The sequence below is a fragment of the Physella acuta genome, unplaced genomic scaffold (assembly GCF_028476545.2).
Source record: "Physella acuta isolate Inbredline_101_S28 unplaced genomic scaffold, ASM2847654v3 ptg001270l, whole genome shotgun sequence".
Classification (NCBI taxonomy): domain Eukaryota; kingdom Metazoa; phylum Mollusca; class Gastropoda; family Physidae; genus Physella; species Physella acuta.
In genome coordinates this window covers 90,109-112,752 of record NW_026732785.1, presented here as the reverse complement: position 1 = coordinate 112,752, position 22,644 = coordinate 90,109, and the positions used below count along the sequence as shown (strand labels likewise).

The 22,644-nt window shown below is 33.5% G+C and overlaps 2 protein-coding genes across 2 annotated transcripts in view; one reads left to right on the top strand and one right to left on the bottom strand.

The window, feature by feature from the left end:
• LOC131957834 (neural proliferation differentiation and control protein 1) overlaps nt 1–14,668 on the top strand; it is a 58,605-nt gene extending 43,937 nt beyond the window's left edge. Inside the window, exons 2-7 of the mRNA XM_059322636.1 lie at nt 5,752–5,862; nt 8,142–8,348; nt 8,645–8,711; nt 13,133–13,297; nt 13,955–14,054; nt 14,400–14,668. Of these exons, the coding sequence (XP_059178619.1) occupies nt 5,752–5,862; nt 8,142–8,348; nt 8,645–8,711; nt 13,133–13,297; nt 13,955–14,054; nt 14,400–14,519 (770 nt within the window). The 3' untranslated portion in view covers nt 14,520–14,668. The remainder of the gene's footprint in view (nt 1–5,751; nt 5,863–8,141; nt 8,349–8,644; nt 8,712–13,132; nt 13,298–13,954; nt 14,055–14,399) is intronic.
• Nucleotides 14,669–18,282: 3,614 nt separating this feature from the next.
• Nucleotides 18,283–22,594, bottom strand: LOC131957832 (SNARE-associated protein Snapin-like). Its single transcript, XM_059322635.1, has 4 exons — nt 22,446–22,594; nt 20,189–20,235; nt 19,631–19,749; nt 18,283–19,117 (listed from the first exon to the last, which is right to left on the bottom strand). Exons 1-4 carry the CDS (start codon nt 22,562–22,564, stop codon nt 19,025–19,027), a joined length of 378 nt encoding a protein of 125 aa, XP_059178618.1. The 5' UTR covers nt 22,565–22,594; the 3' UTR covers nt 18,283–19,024.
• Between the last annotated feature and the right edge of the window lie 50 nt (nt 22,595–22,644).

Below are 22,644 nucleotides of genomic sequence, written 5' to 3'. Positions count from 1 at the left end.
AAGCAAAAAAATTGTACACGAAAACTTCCTGAACACAGTGTTCACACATCTCTCGTGTACTTCTCAATTTACTTTTTTATATCTTTGTTTTTTTTTACCCCTCCCTTTGACTCGTTTTCTCCATCACACATGGCCATGTTCAATGCTCGTTTTTTATCCGTGATCTAAAAAAAAATCGTTCTGATTAATTTTCCGTGCAATCATAACTAACTTAATTAAGGTTTAATTATTGTCTCGTTTGATTGAATTTTTTTCTTTAAATAAACTATTGTAAAGGAGATCGTATTTATGGCTTTGCTGTGCGAATAAGCATATAATTATGCGTCCATCTCACACAAATCTTAACACTGAACATGGGGGAAATGGGCACGAGACGGCGGGTGTAGGAATACAATTTTCATAATTAGATACTTCATTTGGTTTCTTGGTAAAAATCATCATGGTAGAGTGCGTTCAGTTGTTAGATTGAGGGACACGGACAAGCACTCACAACTTTTATCCGGTTTATCAAGGGGTTGTCCTTAACTGACATCACGCTTTTTAATCAGATCTTTAACAATTTACTCAAAATAAAAAGGATAATAAAAATGTTTAAAAAATGTGTTTCTGGCAAAGTTAGGTTAAAAAAATAATTACTTTTTGACGTCAAGGTATGACTTCACACGTTGTTAGTGTTACCCCTACCCCTAATCACACAGTCACTAAACCCTCCCCCTCCTCCAAGCACACGCGGTTATAACGTCAGTTATGGACGGCCACCGGGGTTCTGTAGATTGAACCCCCCCCCTCCCCAACCGTCCTAGGCGCTAATCCCCTTGCGTATGCCTCTCAAAATGTATTACGTCATCTTGCTTGAGCTGAATACAAAATATCGCATTCTTCGTTTCTTTATCGCCTTCTTCCTCGTTTTCATTTTTATGCCCTTGCTGCTGGGGATTTTTCCCAATTTCGCTGGGTCATCAACAAAGGACAACCAAAGAGGTTACCGGAGTAACGACAACAAAATAGGTTACCGGAGTAACGACAACAAAATAGGTTACCGGAGTAACGACAACAAAATAGGTTACCGGAGTAACAACAACAAAATAGGTTACCGGAGTAACGACAACAAAATAGGTCACCGGAGTAACGACAACAATGGAAGTTACTGGAGTAACGACAACAAAAGAGGTTACCGGAGTAACAACAACAAAATAGGTTACCGGAGTAACGACAACAATGGAAGTTACTGGAGTAACGACAACAAAAGAGGTAACCGGAGTAACGACAACAAAAGAGGTTACCGGAGTAACGACAACAATTTAAGTTACTGGAGTAACGACAACAAAGGGTTACCGGAATAACGACGACGCTTGTGCTGTTTTTTTTTCATCCTCATTGTGTCATGTTTTACATGTCTTCTGTTTACAATACAATTTAGAATTACAAAATTTTAATTTTTAAATTTAAAAAAAAAAACTTGATCCCGCCGACGTTGTTGTTTGACTGACAACGGGACGGTGACATTTGCCTGATATCTCTGACGTCCGTGCCCGCATTGTGATACCCTCTCCGATGACACCAGTATTGATCGGAGACCTGGAACAATAACACGGCGTTTTTTTTTTTAAACTTCCATTTCGTCTCTTGCTCTCTCCCTTTCAGGCGAGATGGCGAGTTCGTTTCTTCTAGCGTTAGCAACTTATCACTTAGTTTAGGGGTGGGGCGTTTTGTGTTGGGTGTTTTTTATGCGTCACCGGTACCGCTAGAAATGTCGTTTTATGAAAGAAGAGATCATCCGGTGGAATAGCACTTGAGTTTGGATGGTAAGAATGGTCTGATATTTGTCATGATGTAGCCCATCTTACATGATTGAGACCATCTTACACGACTGAGACCATCTTACATGATTGAGACCATCTAACATGACGGAGGCCATCTAACATGACGGAGACCATCTAACATGACGGAGACCATCTTACATGACGGAGACCATCTTACATGACGGAGACCATCTAACATGACGGAGACCATCTAACATGACGGAGACCATCTTACATGACTGAGACCATCTAACATGATTGAGACCATCTTACATAATTGAGACCATCTTACATGACGGAGACCATCTAACATGACGGAGACCATCTTACATGACTGAGACCATCTAACATGATTGAGACCATCTTACATAATTGAGACCATCTAACATGACGGAGACCATCTTACATGACGGAGACCATCTAACATGACGGAGACCATCTTACATAATTGAGACCATCTTACATGACGGAGACCATCTTACATGACGGAGACATACGTGACGGAGACCATCTTACATGACTGAGACCATCTAACATGATTGAGACCATCTTACACGACTGAGACCATCTTACATGACTGAGACCATCTTACATGACGGAGACCATCTTACATGACTGAGACCATCTAACATGACGGAGACCATCTTACATGACGGAGACCATCTTACATGACGGAGACCATCTTACACGACTGAGACCATCTTACACGACTGAGACCATCTAACATGACGGAGACCATCTTACACGACGGAGACCATCTAACATGACGGAGACAATCTTACACGACTGAGACCATCTTACATGACGGAGACCATCTTACACGACTGAGACCATCTTACATGACGGAGACCATATTACACGACTGAGACCATCTTACACGACTGAGACCATCTAACATGACGGAGACCATCTTACATGACGGAGACCATCTTATAACAGACAGCACATCTGACATCAAAGAATCACCAACAATTTTACTCCCATTTTTGTTCATTATTTCACTTTGATCGTGACGGAGTGGTAGCATCCATTGTTTCTTTCAGCATCTCTTCTTGGGGAGGGGGGGGGGGGATAACATCCACCATCATCCCACCCACCGGTGAGTCACGTCAATCACTATCACACCCACAGGGAGGGGGGGGTCACGTCCACCACCGGGGGAGGGGTCTCATCCACCACCATACCACCCACCGGATGAATAGTAAAATCATATTTAAAATAATTTATATAGAAAATATATGATTTTACCAGAACACCTTCTCCCCCCCCCCCTCCTCTCCAACTTTCACGTGCCCCTCCCCGAAAAAAAATGCCTGAAAGAAACCCTGGTCGTAATATCCTGACCACTGTTATTATCTATTATCGATGAAGGAGAGAAACGTAATTGATCCTTTGTTTAAAATTAAATATTCAATTCTCCTCCCCCCCCCCCCCCCCCCGCTTAAATTTCTGCTACCGTTATTTAAATTTTAACGATGAACTCACGCCATCAAAGATTTGTCTTTTTTTTTCTTTTTCGTTTTTTTTTTTTTTTTTAACTTTAAGAGCCACGGAACATCTGACAATTTCAAAATTTCAGATCTTTTTTTCGTTTTTCGCGTCTTTTGAAATCTTGCCTCAGATGTTCGCAGGGCCTTAAGAAAAAAAAATGTAAAATCTATATTTAGCTGAAATGTTGAACCTTTAAAAAAATAGAAATCGTTTCAAATCCCCCACCCCGCTAACTTAAAACGAGAATAGAACGTTTTGGCTTGTTTGTTGATCTAGTTCCTTTAGCTTGTATTCTGTCGTCATTTTTGTCCTCAATTATTCAACTTCCCGCCGTTTCCCAGACACGTCACGAAATCACGCTGGGTAGTCTCCCTTCAAGGCACCAATTAGTTTATTATTTTATTTTTTTTTAAACTCTAAACCTCTATTCATAATGTCGTACTTTACTGTGGAGTTCCACACATGAAGCCACCACTATTGCTAGGATGCTTCTTCTGTTCTTTACCTACATGTAAAAAATTACCTCCTACCTTTAATACGATTTTCAACTCGTTGCTTTTTGTCTAAATTAACGTCTTCAACTGTTACCTACCTTGACGCCTGCAGTCAACCTTTCTCCACCTTATCCCTAATAGACCGTTAACCTCAGCCTACCTACCCCCATCCCAAGCGCTAAACGTTACCTACCCCCTCCGTTTATCCCCACCCTATACGCATAAACTGTCAACCTGTATCTAACTTATCCCCTATGGTTAACCTTTACACCCCCCCCCCCCTCCACTTAATATTGAGCGTGACTTTTAAGTAGACAGACTCAGATCTTTCTGACACGGCAACTTTCAGCTGTCAACACAGGCATCACATCGATTTCACCCCGCCCACTCCCCTCCACCTCCCCACACCTCAGCAACAACTTGACGTCTACACATAATGTTGTTAGGAATTCGTCTCCATGAATTATTAAAAAGTCGTCTCACATCGTTTTTTTTTTTTTTTTTTGCTAAAGAAAAAAAGATTTTAAATTCGATCTTTTGTTTAGATATGCATTTTGTGTTTTTATTATTATGATAGATGTAAATAAGCTTTTCTTTTATTGATATTTTACCTTCTATGTAAATCAGGGTACATAACTCACGTCAGGGAAAGTAAAGGCGGCTGGGCATAGTGCTGACCACACTATCTCTTCATATGCCGAGGTCACACAACCAGGTGAACTCTACTTCACTTGCCCAATAGATCGTTAGGTTTGGAAGGGAAACTTTCACTTTACCTTCTATGTAAAGATACATATTTTATGACCCTCCATTGTCCTTTTTTTTTCTTTAATTTAAAAAGAAAGCAGTTGTACTAAAACATGTGACCTTGTAGTTGAGAACCAACAATGTTACCTGTACGTTGAAGACTAAGAGTAGGCAAGAGGTCAAAATGTGTATGACATGACCTTGCTTTTTTTTTACTGATAAGACAGACACAGGTTAAGGAGTGTTAAATAGAATGTATAGTACATGACTAGACATGCTTTCTGACAGAGCTTGGGCACGTTTTTGTGAAGGTGTTGGCACCTTCCTTTTCCTATTGTTATGTAGTGTCACACTCATTATGGTCGTCCTGATTTATAAGGGTGAACTGTACTACCTTTCAACACTTAAGTTATTTATTGATATGCATATACATGCTCTTACACACATACACAAACACACACACACACAACTTGTACCTTAAGGTAACTCAACTTTATGCCCTTGTGTATGTGTGTGTGGGGGATATATGGAGTTTTGGCTGTTACTTGGTGTGTGAATTCCACATTTTTTATACCCCCCCCCCTCCATCATAAACTTGTTGATTCCACCTGGTCCCCTATCAATGGTCTATGGATCCATCTCATACGTTGTTTTTCCTTTCTTTGGCTAATTTGAATATTTTCAATATCCAACCCAATTAATGTATGCAGCACGATGAAATGCCAATCTTACATATGCTTCTGTTACATAAGGGATTACATTATTCATCTAATTAGCTGTAATTAGCTTTGATCATTTTTTCTTCTGTTACTACAAATAGTGCAGCCATTGCCGCCATTTACTTTATTCTTTCATCTTCTCTTTGATTCCCTGATTTTGATAAACCACCTCTCCTACCGACTGTTAAGTCAACACCCCTCTCACTCTTCCTATTGGTCTGTTCTTATAAACAAGAACTCCTCTATATTGGACTGTTCACATTAGCCACCATTTGATTTTTTTCTATTGTTTTCGGATAAACTAAAATTAACTTCTCTAAATTTAATTTTAAATAGATTAAATAAGTATAAAATTTCTAAATTTGTTTTCAGATTTGACACCTTAGCCTTGGTTATACTTTGAAAAATGCTACAATGATAGCATCTGATTGTTTTTTCAAATTAAACAATAGTAAAAATAAAATATCAATTTTTTTTATTTTTTTGTTTTTTTTACAGCTGATGAAGTAGATCAACCAGTTAACGCAGAAGAAAAAATAATTGATGACATTATAACCAAACTCCAAGAACAACAGCAAGCTGATTCAAAGCAAATAAATATACCACAGGGTAGGAGTTGCATTTTTTGTTTCTTATAAATATGTTCACTAATGTTAGTCAAGTTTTTTTATTTTTTCACAGTTGCACTTCAAGTCAACAGAACATCTTTAGTCAGTATCACTTATGACAACAACATATAGTTAAATTCCTCATTTACCAACTATGATCTCTAGACTACCTAATTCTTACCCTTCCTATTTTCCCAAGAACAAGCACTAACACTAATCTTAACTTAGACTACTGATTATGGTAGAAATAAAACAATTGGATGCTTGTTGCTCCTGGCTACATTTTTGTTTTATTTAGATTTTTAACATGTTTTCCTTTTCCTTAACATACACTTTGATAGAAAATATTTCACACATAATGGTAAAATGTATCAAATTAAATAAGAGACTGTGGTCATATTTATGTCTCAGCTATGCAGTTGTTGCATAGACCATACACATTATGTCTAAAATATACAATGGATCAATATAGTAATCTATAATTTTAAAATTGAAAATCATTTAATGCTGTTAATTCTTTTTAAAATGTTGCCAGGTTTTTCCAACAAGTCCTGCTTTCTTATTACATATTTTGATTTGGCAAACAAGACTATATAAATGAAATGAATACAGATGGCCCTGATTACATACATGGATTCACCATTGTGATTAATTATAAATTAAAGTTTAAAACTAATAAAAAAAACAATAATGGAATCTTCTTTTAAAAAGGGGTGTAACCTTATCTCTAACTCAAATCTTAACATAGCCCTCTGAATTTCAATTCTGACCCTAAACTTAATATTACAATACCACTGTTTTTGGGAGAGTCCATTGTGTGACATGATTAGCAGGTAGACACTTGAATGTAATCTAATGAGTCAGTTAATGATAAGCCAGTGAACATTAGAGATGTGTGTTACTAGAATCATACAAAGTCTTAAACATGGTGTATAGGCCTTAAATTCACTTTAAGACTTTATATGCTCTTTTAAAAAGTGACGCTCAACATTACAATAGATGATGTAACATCACACAAATGATTAACAACATTACATTCCATTGAGTTTTATACTGAAATAGTTTTTTTTAGACTCTCCTTTGTTAGCTTTTTTTAACCCCACTTTATAAGTGCTATACTTTCAGCATAGGTTTTTATAACTCTGGCTGACATAAAAAAAAAGACTGACCTATTAAATGAGCGTGCATGGAGAGAAATAGTAACATCTGTTTATTGATTAGATTGTAGATATCAAATGTAAGTTACAGTCCTTGTCCATTCATGTTTATCTCCCCTGGTTTTTTGGTAGATGTGGGGGGGGGGGGGTTACTTAAGTACAGGATTACTACCACATGTTGTTAAAAAAAAAATTCTGAAATTATTATTACTGTCAGGTTGATAGCAGTACTTGCCTACATATATTTTTTTTTCACACATACACTTCAGTTCTTACTTTATTTATATAAATCTTATTATTTGGTAAAAAAAAAATATGGCCACAAAAAAAGTTACATGTTTTAAACTCCTCTTTTTTCCAACAAACACTCATTTATTAAAAATATTGATAGTGTAACTTAAATAAATTAAAAGTTTTATAACCACCAATTTAATTAGAAATGTTTACCCATGTAATTTGATGAACTACAGATTATTTAGTGTTATTTATTGATGTTTTATGAGATCAATTTCTTAACAGTCAAATAATCCATCAGATTTTTTTTATTTTTGTGTGACACTGGTATATACACAGCTGCCTTCACTTTCTAGACTCTGGCCCCAATACACCCCAATCTGAAAAATATGGTATGGGGAGTCCACAAGTCTGGAGACGATTGTGCACTTTGTCAACATTGTTGTTTGATTCTTCTGATATAAATAATATTAATAACGATGAAGAAGAAAAAGTTCAATCAACCAATACTTAACTCCTGGGGAGGTTGGGGGTATCACAGTTGATTTTCTCAAAATTTTCTATAATTCTCAAGCCTCTGCTGCTCTAAATAATTCTGCAGCCCTGTCTATTCCACTCAATTTTGTCTTTGCCTTCCTCATCTTCTCCCTCCTCATCTTCTCCCTCCTCATCTTCTCCCTCCTCATCTTCTCCCTCCTCATCTTCTCCCTCCTCATCTTCTCCCTCCTGGCACCGTGCTCTGCCTTATTGTTATTGGCAGGCATGGCCTGCGTGACATGCAAATAACCTCTTAGTTTCTTTGGCAGGACTATACCCATTTGTTAAGTGTTCTCTGTATAATACATTGAAATTTTTATTTTTTTTTATTTTTTTAAAATTTATTTATCAGAAAAATTAGAAAACTCTCAATCACAAGGCATCAATTTAGAAGAAGCGCCAGTAGCCAGTGTGAGCAGTAAATCAGCTCCAGCAGCTACAACACCTAAACTAGGCCAGGCAGGTGAAACAGCCCTTTACCAGCACAACCCAGGGGACGAGGATGGAGAGAAAAGAAGTGGAGGATCGTTTATATCTGAGGATGATAAAACTTTTATAAGTATGCTCATTTGTTGCTTCATTATATGTTGAACAGGATTTGAAAATAGTCAAATAAGTAAAAAAAAAATCATTTTGTTTTTCACATTGTTTTTTTACTAAATATTTTAATAAATTCCACTCATTTTTAAAGAATTGAAAGGAAAAAAAAATTGCACTATTTTGAAGTCTCTGATCTTTGAGGATGTCAACTGAATTTCTGTCAGATTAATTTTATTTACATTTGATTAATTTACTTAATTTAGTATTTTTTCTTTAAAACCATGTCAAATCTGTTTTCTCTTTCTATCCTCCCAGTTATCCTGGCATGTGCAGTGGCCACTGGGTTCATAGGGCTCATGTTTGCAGGTGTCTGCTACTACAAGTAAGTCAAAACACATTTTTTTCTATTCGCTCTTTTGTTGTCTATCTTTTTTTTTAATTATATATTTTATTGTAAAAATGATCTGAAAAGTATTATAGTGTATGCCAATTATCCCATTGAATAGTTTGTAAGAAGGTTGAAGCTCACTTAGTCTTGTGGTGTTTGAGAAATTTTTTTGTTATAAATTATCTCATTAGTTTGCTTGAGTGGTTCCTAGATTTGACAGCTTCTTGTTTTAGAGCTAGCTGGCTGAGAGGCTTTGTTGAACAACAAAGCTGTTCTGTGGTATAGCTTAAAACAACATTCTGGTTTGTGTTGAGAGCTGTTCAACTCAGCTTCTTTGTCCTTGATGGGATGTTGTTTTAAAGAGATTTTATAATATCTAGTTTATCTTGAAATTTTTTTTCCTTTTTATATTTGCTTAAAAACAGTGTTTTAGCTAAGAAAAATGTTAAATAATTTACACTAGGTTTTTATTTCTATTAAGTAAAAAAAATTCTCTTTAATTAAGCTATATATTCAGATAATTTTTTTGTGTAACATAGTTTTTATAATGAAGAAGAGGATTCTTTAATTAAGTTGAAAATCCAGTGGAATGTGTTACTGTGGATTTTTCACATTTCTTTGTGGCTTTTGTAAATCAAGACAATTGAAGACCCAAGAAGAAAATAAATGCCTTGTAGAAAAATCAAATTCTGATTGCGTTGATGCTCAGAATGGGGTGGTGGAGGATGAACCACTCTACTTGTATTACAAAACAGAGAATTCACCGAGGTTTGTTATTAGTTGAACCTGTCTACTGATGATGTATGTTTTAGCTACTATTTTCTACTGATGATGTATGTTTTAGCTACTATTTTCTACTGATGATGTATGTTTTAGCTACTATTTTCTACTGATGATGTATGGTTTAGCTACTATTTTCTACTGATGATGTATGGTTTAGCTACTATTTGTTATGAGATAGTGTAGCATTTTCAACACCTCTTTTCTTCTTTACCTCCATAAGGTACTGACTATGTGATGTTTATATAACTTTAACTTAAAATAGTACTCAAACCTTTTAGTTAAATAACAGAATGCTCTACCTCTTGACCACACCAATTGCAGTATATTAAAAAAACTTGTTGAACTTTAACCTACATACACCATTAGTACTCAGAAGTATGTTACAGTAAGCAATGGCGTATATACTATTGATCTGATCAGTGAATCTAGAGAGGCTACAAGCGTGTATGGGGGAAATAGATTTTTTATTTTAGAGATCAGACATGATCCCCCTGGGCTAATCTGACAAGCTTAAGATGTTGGGGGTTGTATTTCTCCAGGCTAATCTCTCTTATTGCAGCCATATATTGCAGTGGATAGGAATTGGTCCGCTTAGATGGTTTTTGGGGAGGGGTGCAGGGGAGGAGGCCCAATACTTCTCCGCAGTAGTTTGAAAAATAATAAAATGGTTATTATAGAAAAGACAAAGACCTTTTAGAACTGATGGTCATTGGGTAAAGTAGAGTTTGTTTCTGTGACCTCAGCATCTAAAGGAATGGTTTGTTGAGTTCTATGCCCAGCCACCGTTTCTTTTCATAACATGTGTCAGGTACCCATTAGAGCTGGGTGGTCTCAGTGGTGTCCTAGAAACTCTAGTTGTTGTCCTGTGCTGTACAACCTCCCCATGGCATCCCAGGCTAATTACAACTACCCACACAAAATGATAATCCAAGCTTGGTATTTAGAGTGTCTACTCTACCTGATCTGGTGAAGCTAATAGACCTAACTGAGATAATAACCAACAGCATTTATTCTACCCTTCTGAAGTTCTCTTCATTGATTTCAATGTTAAAATCTACAATGGAGGCAACCGGGTTGATGAGAATCCTTCTATCATTTTGTTGACATGGATGAAAAACATGCTTTTTAATAACAATGCAAATTTAAACCACATGACCTAGTTCTGACATATTTTTTTTTACAATTTGTACAATAAAATTTATGCTAGCCTATCGAATAGCAGGATGCCATTGCTTATATTGCCAGTACACGCGAAATCCCATCATATCATTTGTTTGTTCTTCATTAACACTTTTTGAGTTCCTACTTATTTTTTTTTAAACTACTGTACGTTAGTTATACTCTAAGAGAAATAACCCTTTATTATTTTCTTAAACAACAATTTTAGAGTAGTCTTTCTTTAAAAGATTTAGTTTTATTATTAGCTAAACACATGTGACTCAATCCAATATTTGAGTCATGCTGAGCCATTGGCTATTTTAGATAAAGGCAAATAAGTGTATGGGGCGGGCATAGTGTATACTACTGAATTTGGGATTCTAGACCTACCATTTTAGCTATCTCTAGTATCATTGTGTATAGAATAATGCTTTTATGATCAAAACAAAATAAAGGACAGTTAAAGGCAAATAAGTGTATGGGGGTGGGAGAAGTGTATACTTATAAATTTGGGATTCTTGATGACCTACAATTTTTGCTATAATCTAATAGTATCATTTTTGTTTAAAATAATGCTTTTATGATCAAAACAAAATAAAGACCAGACTTTTGGTTGTTTTTTTTTACATTGAAATTTTTTTTTACCACAAAAAACTATTTCAGTAGTTTTTTTTTTAATTGTTTGCATCAGACACACATACACACTGCTATGCTAGAAGTTACCAGGCTGTAGTAAGTTAGTTCCCCTTTCAAACCTGAACGGCCATGGGGGTAAGGGAAGTAGAGTTCACCTGTTTCTGTGACCTCGACATATGAAAGGATAGTGTGATTAGCATCATGCCCAACCAGGCTCAAGTATTAATGAAATGATGAGCACATTAAGTTGAGTTCGTTCAACTAATGCTATGACTAAGTTCATCGTGTTGGCCTTTGTGTTCACTTGTGACTAAGCATATGAAAAATTCTTTGTTTACACTGGTTAACTAGGCCACCCATTGTCTCACCCCTCATCTGTTAATGAAAGCAACCAGCCTGGGATAACACTGTGTCAGTCGTGAAGAAAGTTATGAGGAAAATATCCGAGGTATTTGAAAGCTGTATTGATTTTATAGATCCGCCAGCTGCAATTTAGTCTATACTTCTAACAGACAGGCTTGCAACAGATTGCGAGTTTCAGTTGGTTGTTAGATAAATATATGCTTAACAATTCACAGGCTGGACATTGTTCTATTAAACATTCCTGCATAATTAGTTCATTATTATTCCGCTGTAGTGCTGTTCTGTAATCTGAGAATATTTATTCATATTACTGTGATTACAGTTAGGGAAATTGTGCGGTAATTTGTTGTTAGTGGATAAGTAGGTCACATGGTCTGCTGTTTTTTTTTTTTTTGTTGACTGATTAGTGGAGACATAGGTATCACACAGCTGGCTTCTTATCTTAAATTCCACGTGTGTAAGATTGCATAGGTCTTGGCATAGTTTGATACTTGGAAATGTGCTGTAATACTTGTGTTGTGTTGGTTATTCCAAATTCTATATCATAGCATCCAGAAAACCTGGTTTAACATATAATGTCATTTGCGCCTCCTATAATATATAAAATTAAATTCAAATCTTGGTAAGCAGTAGTGTTTAAAAATTTAACTAATTCATTTTTGTTTTGAATGTTTATATCTACCTTTGTTGCATTCGTAGCACTGAACTTGTAGGAATGTTAACAAACCAAAATTAAATATATTAATACTGGAACCATTTTATTGGAAGAAGCTACTTTTCAACCATGGCTATTTATATTGAAGTTAATGTGGCTCGTATAATATGCTTTGAGAGGTTTGAAAGGTTTGTATTAGATTCTCTATACAGAATTTAATAAGTGTTGTTATTGTAATTATCTAATTCATATCTGTATATATTGTTAATCAATAGAAATACTGTTCTCACTGTTAAAAACTGTTAAAACAGTTTAAGTAAATAAATGTAAAATGTTTTTTCTTTAAATTAGTGTTTTTTTATCTTCCTTTTTAATTATTTTAAGGGTTTCAAGCAATCTTCCACAAACCATGTATTGAGAATTTCAAAAGCTAGAACTCCATTTTTATAACTGTGTAGTTTAGAACATATTGATTTTCAGATATATTTTTTTATGTTTTGTTTTGGCTTGTTATTAACAAACACAATGACATAAGCTGCTGCTTGTTAAGAGAAAAAAAATATATTTCTTGTTGTGTGGTCTCTCTGTGTGTTATGTAACTGTTACTAGTTGAAGCTGTACATATCATTCCCTCTCTTATATTTGTCTCTTCTTAATTTTAGCTAAATAAATAGGAGATGCAGATTGCTTTAATGCAAACAGATATTTTTTTTGTAACTTTTCAGAACATTTGCTGAACATTTTTTGAAGGACTTACTATTAATTGTTAAATTGTATAAATTTTTCGCCAAATTCAGGATTGTGTTTTCTCCATCCTCAGGTTCCGCAAGAGCGCCAAGGCTGCGTCTGATGTTGAATACCCAGCATATGGAGTTACTGGTCCTACAAAGGAGAAAGTGCCCTCTCCTGGTGACCGCAAGTTAGCTCAGAGTGCTCAGATGTATCACTACCAACATCAGAAGCAGCAGATGATTGCCATGGAAAAGTCAGTTTTCAATCTACATTCTTTATTTCCTCATTATTCACCATTTATGGGATTAATCTAGACCCTGCAATGTTACTTTGCACATTTTGGGAAAAATAATTTAAATCTGGTTTCTTATCTACCCTCTTTAAAAACTTTTGGTTTAATGACATGTCTAATTGTAAGTGATATTTTCTATAACATATATTGATTATTGCTCTTATGAATATCATAATTTTTAATATTGATTATTGCTCTTATAAATATAATTTTTGCTTTACATTAGGAAAAAGCAAATTTTAACCTCTAGACACAAAAACTAAAGAAATTTAAACATTTGCCCTTGAGTTAAATTGATATAGTTGATGTTGTTTTTACAAAAAAAGAATGCCTGCATTAATAAACAAGAAAAAAACGGAGCTTTGACAATCAATTTCCTAATTATTTAACCATCATATTGTCCTTGTTATTTCTAAGTTTGCCTAAAAAAAAACACCTAATCATTGTGCCAAATCTTCCCTGATATTTTTCAAAATAGTTTAAAATTTATGTATGTGTAGAGTTTATTTAAAACATGATTCTCAGCTATTAAAAAAAATTAAATTAATTTCTGTGTAGAGTTTATTTAAAATACGATTCTCTGCTATTAAAAATAATTTTAACTTTAATTCTGTGTAGAGCTAATGGTGATATGAAACACGACGCATCAGATGACGAGTCTGATGACGACAATGTGGAAGGAGATTATACAGTTTATGAGTGTCCAGGTTTAGCACCGGTAAGTTTGTTTACATGCTAGTTAATATTAGATAAAACCTCATTTTTTTTTCATTTGGACTGAATTCTTATAAAAAAAAATTTATGTTTAAAAGAAAGCAAGTTTGATAATATAGAAGTTAGTTGCTTTGGTATAAAACTTTGTTTCCAATGAGTAAAAATTTGTTTCAAGGAAGTTAAACTTTGTTTCAAATGAGTAAACAAATTGGTGTATAATTTAGTTTTAATTAATTTTTTATTTGCATAGAAATTTGTGTCTATTTATATATAAATTATTTAGAAATATGTCAATAAATATGCACAAAAATTTGACTGGCAGCTGATGCAGATCTATTTTCTTCTCTAGACAGGAGAAATGGAGGTGAAAAATCCACTTTTCCATGGCGATGAGACGCCTGTCACACCTGGACAAGATATTACAGGCCAACCTCATGGACAAGAGCCATCGCAAGAACCGGAGAAATAAAAAAACCTCCTCTTGACATGGCACACCCCCTCCCCCCCTTTCATCCCTTTCCCTGGTTACAGGTCGTCATTAAATTGTCATCTGCGGCAGTCATCTGCTTACCTCCCTTGTTGTTTAAATTTTTCAGTTCTAAACTGTGCAAGGCAAAATTTAAATAATTAACTTTTTAAAAAATAATAAATCCCAGCGCGGAGTAAAATTAATTAAAAAAACTTTTTCCAAGATGTTGGTGGAATTACCAGGATGAAACAATCAGCTTGTGTTCTCTCCCAAGAGTTTGTTGTTGTCTGGTGGGGTTGTGTTGATATTGTTTTATTTTTGTGCCAGTTTTCTGTGATTACACTAATGATGACATTTTTTTTTTTGTGCTGTGAATAATTTATTTCCTAATTTTTTGAAGGCATATTTTATTTACATAAACAAAATGTAATAGTGTTTGTATGAATCCTTATCTATGAGGAGATATCTTAATATGTTCTTAAGGACTTTACCTAAATTTCAAATTTTTTGAAACAGTTGAAAGATGTGTTCAAAATTTGTAATATCTTAGATCTAAAGAAAAACCTCTGCATAATCAGAAAATTTTACTTTACTTAATTTATTCTTTTTATGATTCTCTTGTTTTTGTTGTAGTTTTAGCAATGAATGTATTTTAGTCATTACTTTATGTCTTGGGGTATCATTAGGTTGTTTTTTTTTTTGTATTTTTACATATCATTTTGTTTATCTTCTTTTCAAGCTACAGTTTACTAACAAAACTTTCTTTATATAAAAAAAATTGAGATTCAAAGTCAGTTTCTTTTTATGATTATGATAAAAAAATTTAAAGCAAATTTTTTGGAATATTTGAGTAAAAAATTTAAAGTAATTTTTCATCTTTTCTAAAAAAAAAAAAAAATCTATTCGGAAGTTTTAAATTGAAATTAAATCACTGTTTACTTATTAAATTTTGATCTCTTTTCACTGTCTTTCGCATAATTTCGATTTTGGTAGTAAGCCTACGATGTCTTGTCTTTACAGAGATAATCTGTTTTAAAAGCTTCAACATTTTTAAACACATTTTCTCTTTTTACTCTACTTAATTCTACATTTTGTTCACAGTAGGCAACATGCTTCTCCCAACTACCCACATTCTCTGGGACTTGTGTTTGTTTTGTTTCTCATTCCAATTTTTTTAGCATTCCCATGACAAAGTAAAAAGTATTTTCATCCAGTCCACAAGTATGATTTTAAAACATTTATTTATCTGGTTGTGATTTTAATATTTAATTGAATGGTACCTTTAAAAACCATTTTTAAAAGAAAAGGCAACAAAAGATAATCTTGCTCAATATTTTATCTAACAAGAATAATTTCATTTGAAACTCGATCCATATATATTGTTTGGGCATTAGCTTCACGCTATCTAATCTTATAATAGTTTCGCACCTAGGGGAGGCAGGTTGTCTGCAATTGTTTATGTACAGAATTAGTTGACTTTGTTATCACTCGTTTAAAATCAATTCTAGATTATTCTACAGAATTGCTTTTGCAATTATTTCTATAATTTGCATTTTTAAATAATTTTTTTTTCAAAACAAATCTGCAATTACTTATAATTTTTGTTTTTGGGTTCTAAATTTTGTGTCTTTATATGCATTTGCTTTAGTCCAGCTAAATTGGTGAAAGGGTCTGGTAATGTACAGATAATTGTAGAGAAATTGTTAATGTTCCATTCTAGCTCATCATCTGTGATTAATATGTTAATTCAAAATTATACTCCACATACAATTATAATACTGATTATAATATTTTTCCATTATTTTACTTTGGGGCTTACATGCAGCTAAACATTTGGTTTTAAACTTTTTTAAATATTTTGGCACTCTGAACATTCTGGTTACAATTTTTAAATTACCTAGCCAGATTAACCACATTTCTTGTAAAGCAGTTTATTATTATATTAAGATTGGAAACAAATAACAGTACTGTAATCAAGGATTTTTTTTAAAGATATTTTTATTTTTTGTCATTGTGTTCTGCCATAATTTCATTTGTACATAACAGAAATCAGTTTGAACCCAAAGTTTAGATCTCTTGTTGCTAGATTTTAATTCAAGGGAAGATAATGTTCTGAGCTAGGGGACATAGTAGGCCTATTTTTAGCCATTGTACTGTTTAAACCACCAGGGGATTATCGGGGACTGTTGGGTCAAGAAGAATTTGGTGTAACAAAGGTGAAAGGGAAAAAAAATAAATTGCTAACTTGCTGCAGTGAAGCAGTTTTGTTATATTTTTATACTTTGGTTACTTTTAAAAAATTGAATTATGAGAAAGAGGTTTTTCTTTATCATTACAATAGATGTCAGAACAAGCATATTTCATGTAAAGTTATCTACAATCATTAACTTTAACATTAAACTAGCAACTTATGAAGTATGCATGTTAAAAAGCTTTTTAGCCCTGATTGTTAATGTTAATCCATAACATAGGATAGGTAATCTCATAGATAAAAACTACAGTTATTTATTCAAGCTTAGCCAAGGACTCAAATCTCTTGTTTTAGCAGTAGCTGATATTTGTCTTCAAGTGGTTGAGTTTTTGGTTCAAGTTCTTTTTGTAATTAGTGACATTAGATACAAAATCGTACTGATAAATTTTCTTTCATATTGCTCCCTACCTTTATAAAAAGTTATTAAAAAAAAGGTTGTTGTGACAAGTTAAATTTTAAAATGTACTTTTCAAAAAATTATTTCAACTATTCCATTAGAGGAATAAATGTTTAACAAAATAAATGTCCCTTTCATAATGCTAAATATACACTAGTACAAGATGTTTTTAAATTAGTTTTATTAGTTTGAAAGCTATTCTGTTTTTTATTATTTGAAATATTAATCTTTTTTTTATACAAGCCAAACTACAAAAATCTGTTTTAAAAACATTGTTCATTATATCACTGACAGCATTTCAGGTGTATAATAGCAACAGCAATATGAAATAAAATTTCAAATTGTTCCAGGTTTTTTTATGCTATGTTTTTTTTTACTATTTAGATCCTTAAGTAATTAAAAGAAAAACTAAGCATTACTATAAATATATCTCTTCCACCATGGTTACAATTATAAATTAGTATATAAGTAAGGTAGGAAGTATAATTGTGTAATAATATGCAAACCAAAAAGTCAAAAGAGCTAAAATAACATTTTTATTAAGTGATTCAGAAGATTTTATTTCAAATGAAAGCAGGAAAAAAAAACATTCTGGTATTTACAAAAAGCAGTGTAAAATCTACACATTTAGCACATATAGACTTAATATGGCAACCAGAATAACTCAGGTAAATATCTACTACCTGTCAGGAAACAACTGTTGCCTTTGTGTCAGGTACATACTATCATAAATATGAGTAACAGGCCAGAGGTCATTAACCTGTATCACAATGAGCATTAAGATGGATAAGATACAAGTAGAATGTGGACTAGAAGAAAATTTTGGTAAATCACATTTTTTATATATTCCATACCTAACAGTAAAGGAATGTTTACAAACACAATTTTAAAAAAAAAATGGAAAATGTTTCAATCAACACAAGTATACAAAAGGTATTGGTAAAGAACAAAAAGGTTACATAAACTTTTACTTGTATTTTATTAAAAGCACCATACATTTTAAAAAAAAATTCCAGTGAAACAAGAATCATTCAAACCACTACCTGAACTGAAAATGCTGACTCAAATAACATATGAAAACAATCACTCAAAAAGTAATTACAATGTTGCAACCCTGACTACCAGAAACAAGTTCAATTACAATTTCTAGCTATGATATCAATATGCTTTTATCCAAAAGACACATCAAATATGGTTCAAACAATGAAATATAAAAACAATTAGATTTTCTTTATTAAACAACATAGGAAAAAAATATTTACATTGTGATTATTTAACAAAAATAATCTAAAACATTTGAAAAGTTGGAAAAGTATTTTGTTATTGAAGGATGATTTTTGTTTTTGTAAATGGATCCTACAAAAAAGCTGAATCTACCTACCAACTGGTATTTACAGCAAGATGCACTTACTGTATTTTTACTAAATTTCTACCTCTAGGTAAGGAAAATTGCTGATCAAATAATTCATACTAAAAACAATGTAAGAAGAATTTAATTGCACATAACTAATAATACTAATATTTAGAGTTGCAGTTAATATAACTTATAAAAATAAAAATGCCAATGGTGTTTAAAAGAAAGAAATTGTAATCTAAGTGTAGTTTATAAAATCCATTTTATTATATTTAACAAAAGTAACTAAAGAAATTAATGTCAATATTACAGCTCCATAGGAATGTGATCTTAAAAGGTTACTCAAAAATATTTCATCTATAGAAATTATGCATTGGCACACATAAGCTAAATGTGTCTATAGACAACCAATGTTACATTTATAAACTGAAGCATCAACATTTTTTGGAAAATGAAAGGTACTTCTACAACAATGTCAAGAAAAAAAACAGAATTTGTAACTGTTATTTCTGGTGTGTAGGAGATGCAGGGTCCAGCATAGTCTTTCTGCGAGCTGTTTCTTTAGATATGTTGTTATGAAGCTTATTCAGTCTATCCTAATTTAAAAAAAAAAAAGATAAAAGTATTATCTACACATGAAATGCATTTACAAAAGAAAATACAATTTTATATATATATATGCACTTTACAACTCTGGAAAATGCTTTATAACAGACGAGTTTAAAGAAAATATTACTTATGATTTTTAAAAGAAAATTTTAATACTGATAAATATTAATACTGATAACAGTAAAAATAAAATCTTATGACATGATTTCAAATGACTGAAATCTTTCACACTTACATAAAATGAATGGTGTGGTTGGGAGGTAGAGCAATTGCTAAACCAAAATAGTCTAGAGTTTTATCCCAGGCTCCAGACTAGGGCATCACCCAGCTCTATTGGGTACCTGAACTACTAAGAATTACGGCACCTCTGCATAGAACTAACCACACTATCCCTTTATAAGCTGAGCTCACAGACACAAATCATCTGCCCAATGGTCCACCAGGTCAGAAAGGGTAACTTACTTAGATAAAAAGAGGCAATAAATTTCAACTAAACTAACCTGCACATTTTGTAAAATACTATTGACTAGCATCACACGTCTCCTGGAACTGTTTAACTTTTTTACGTATGGTTCCAGTTCCATTGGCACAGGGTCACTGTCTGCAATTTTTTTCAAGTCTGCCAGAGAAATCAAGTGTTAACATACTAATGTAAAGGTGCATAGTAAATTAGTAAAGGTACTTTCAGTACACTAAAAGTAGTAAAAGTAGTAGTGATTTACCATTACAGAATATTAAGAAAAAGGTTAATTTTTTTAATGAATCTTGCGAAAAATGTATGCATTTAACACTAAGAACATAAGGCAATAAATAAACTTACTAAGAAGCTTTATAATATACTTGTAGTTTTTTTTATATATTGATAAGTACAATTTAAGTGTAATATTTGTAATTAGAAAGAACATTTAATGAAAACTATTTTAAATAACAATTACTCTCACTTCACAAGTGAGTTCATCAATTATTTCTGATGCACTATTTAGGAATTCCTCTAATAATAAATTTCAATAAGGCATTCATGAATGCTAATGTTATTGTTGACTACTAAGTTAAAGTACCTTCACATAATGTGTCGATCTGTTGTCTCAGTTCAACTTGGCTTTCCCTAAAAAATAAATTATCATGTAAATTATTCAATAATTGCTAATAAGATTAAGCAATGAGACAATACAAATCAGATCATCTAAATCAGGGGTCTCCAAACTTTTCAGCCCGAGGGCAACATTAACTATGAAATATCAGTTCGGGGGCCAGAGTTTCTTCAAGGCATCTCTTTGAGGTGGTGGTGCCCCCCCCCCCCCCAAAACGAAATATAATTTATATAGAAATATATACACAATTCAATGACCTCCAGCTGCTGTTCATCTTTGCAACTGGCCACATTTGCATCTAATGGGTTTTGAAATAGTCTCACTTCTTCTGCATTTGAATCCAAGTCAGAAAACTGCTACTGAAACTGCAGCCGGGGGTCTTGGATGATCTCACATACAAATGACGTGGTTCCCCACGAGTGGGTCAAGTTGTTGGCCTGTACTTGTTCCAAAAACAAGACAAGTCTGGATCTGAAGGCCTTTAGGTGGGTGTATAGATCAGAAACTAGATTCCCCTCTCTTGTAGTTTTAGGTTCAAAGAATTTAAATGACTAGTTATGTCTGCAGCAGAGGCCAATTTCTATACACACTCTTCATCAGACATTAATGGCTGTGGTTTGCCTTTACTTTCCAAGAAGTCACCTATTTCCTTTCATAACTTAAATACTCTGCTCAGAACTTTCTCGCAAATTAGCAATCTTACTGCTGTGAAATATGGTGAATCTTGCAATTTTGTGTTTGTTTCTGAACTATCTATGGTTAGATATCCTCTTCGGTAACAGTGTCATACATTCTATGTAGGGAAGCCAGCTCTTGTGTTATGTTCATGTCTTCATCCACACCTCTAATGAACACAGGAAGTTGAGAGGTGGAACAGCTGTCCAGCGACTCATCCATTGCAATTGAAAAGTGGCTGAACTTCCTTGAATTTTTCGCTATTTTAGTCACGATTTTTTCACCAATGTCTGCAACACTGAAGGCAATTTTATTTGCACCAAAAGCTACATTTTCAAATTGTTTTGAAATTTCTGTGCAAAGTTCCTCAGCCACTTCTAACAAACATTTATTCATTGGACAAAAGGATCGCTGCGGGCCGGATGAGAGGACCTCGCGGGCCGCATCCGGCCCGCAAGCCGTAGTTTGGAGACCCCTGATCTAAATTATTAACTGATAATAGAGAAAATGTCATTTTTCTAAATAAAAGAGTGTACTGTTAAAAATCTTAAAATGTTAGGACAAATTTGAACTGATAATCCAAGTTGACGACTTTTTCAGCTCACATAATTGTAGCTAACATCCAGGTATTACATTTATTTAAAGATATTTTACAGTGAAATCACACCATCACAGCTGGTGTTGCATTTTCTGTTGTATAGGATAACATTTGATGCTCCTTCAAGAGATAGTCTGACCTAAACTGTGCTCATGTGGTCATGTGTCCTTATTGTTACGGGTTTGCTGTAGCTTAGATTAGAATAGACTAGAATAGTTTAGAACATAGGGGAGAGGCGTGTGTGAGTTGAGTTAACCCAGGGGTATTTAGGTATTGTAATTGCAAGGCTGAGTATAAAAGCTGGAGTGGAGAATTGTAAGTGGCTTTTGTAAGTAGTGGCTAGGGACGAGGGCTTGTGGTGTAATGATAAAGTTAAATAAAGGTTTTGAACAGTGCCTTGAATCATGTTTGGAGTTGAATGAAAGGTGGATTGTAATAAGTAGTAATTAAAGTAATAACTCAGCCCTGTTAGTTCATTAATTTTTGGGGTCCGTGCCCTACTCTTGCCCTTTAGGTTAGGTCTTCCTCCCTGTTCCCCTTCTTCTCCACCATTGTTCTGTTAGTTCTAGCTCCTTTAATTTAAGTCTTTCTTCTTTTTTTGGAACAAGTCAGTCGGAGGCAAATAATTTTTTCTGATGACAATTCTCCTCAAAAGGAAAAAGTGGATTCCCGTGCAGCATAATAAAGTGGCTTAAAGTTAAAGAAGTTATATTTATATTACTGATCTAGATCTCTACTCTAAATAGATAGAATATCTAACTCTAACTAAATTTAAATTACTAAATTCTAAATAATAAATATAGATCTAGAGATTTAGATCTAAATCTAGCATTTTGAATTTTCTTGTACTTCTTGCATTGGATGATCTGATCGGAGTTACTCATGACATAAGTTAAACTATTATTTTAAGTTTAGAAGTCTATTGACTTTATTATTCTATTCCGTTCCTACCTTACACCTTTAACACGATCGTCGATTTCTTCAACAGCTGGCTTAAGCAAATCTACCAATCCTCTCGTGATTGCATCTCGATTCTCTGTATCAAGAGGTTTTTCTCCATAAACTGCCATTTTTAGTCAAGTGACCTAAAAGGTTAGATTATCTCCCTTGTCAAAAGCCCTAGATTTATCTAGATCTATAAAACTAGGCT

Coding starts and splice junctions, on each gene's coding strand:
- LOC131957832 (XM_059322635.1), bottom strand. CDS start 22,564: ATGGCAGTTTATGGAGAAAAACCTCTTGATACAGAGAATCGAGATGCA. Junction 20,236..22,445: donor GATCGTGTTAAAGGTGTAAG/GTAGGAACGGAA, acceptor TTTATTTTTTAG/GGAAAGCCAAGTTGAACTGA. Junction 19,118..19,630: donor GTATTTTACAAAATGTGCAG/GTTAGTTTAGTT, acceptor TTTTTAAATTAG/GATAGACTGAATAAGCTTCA.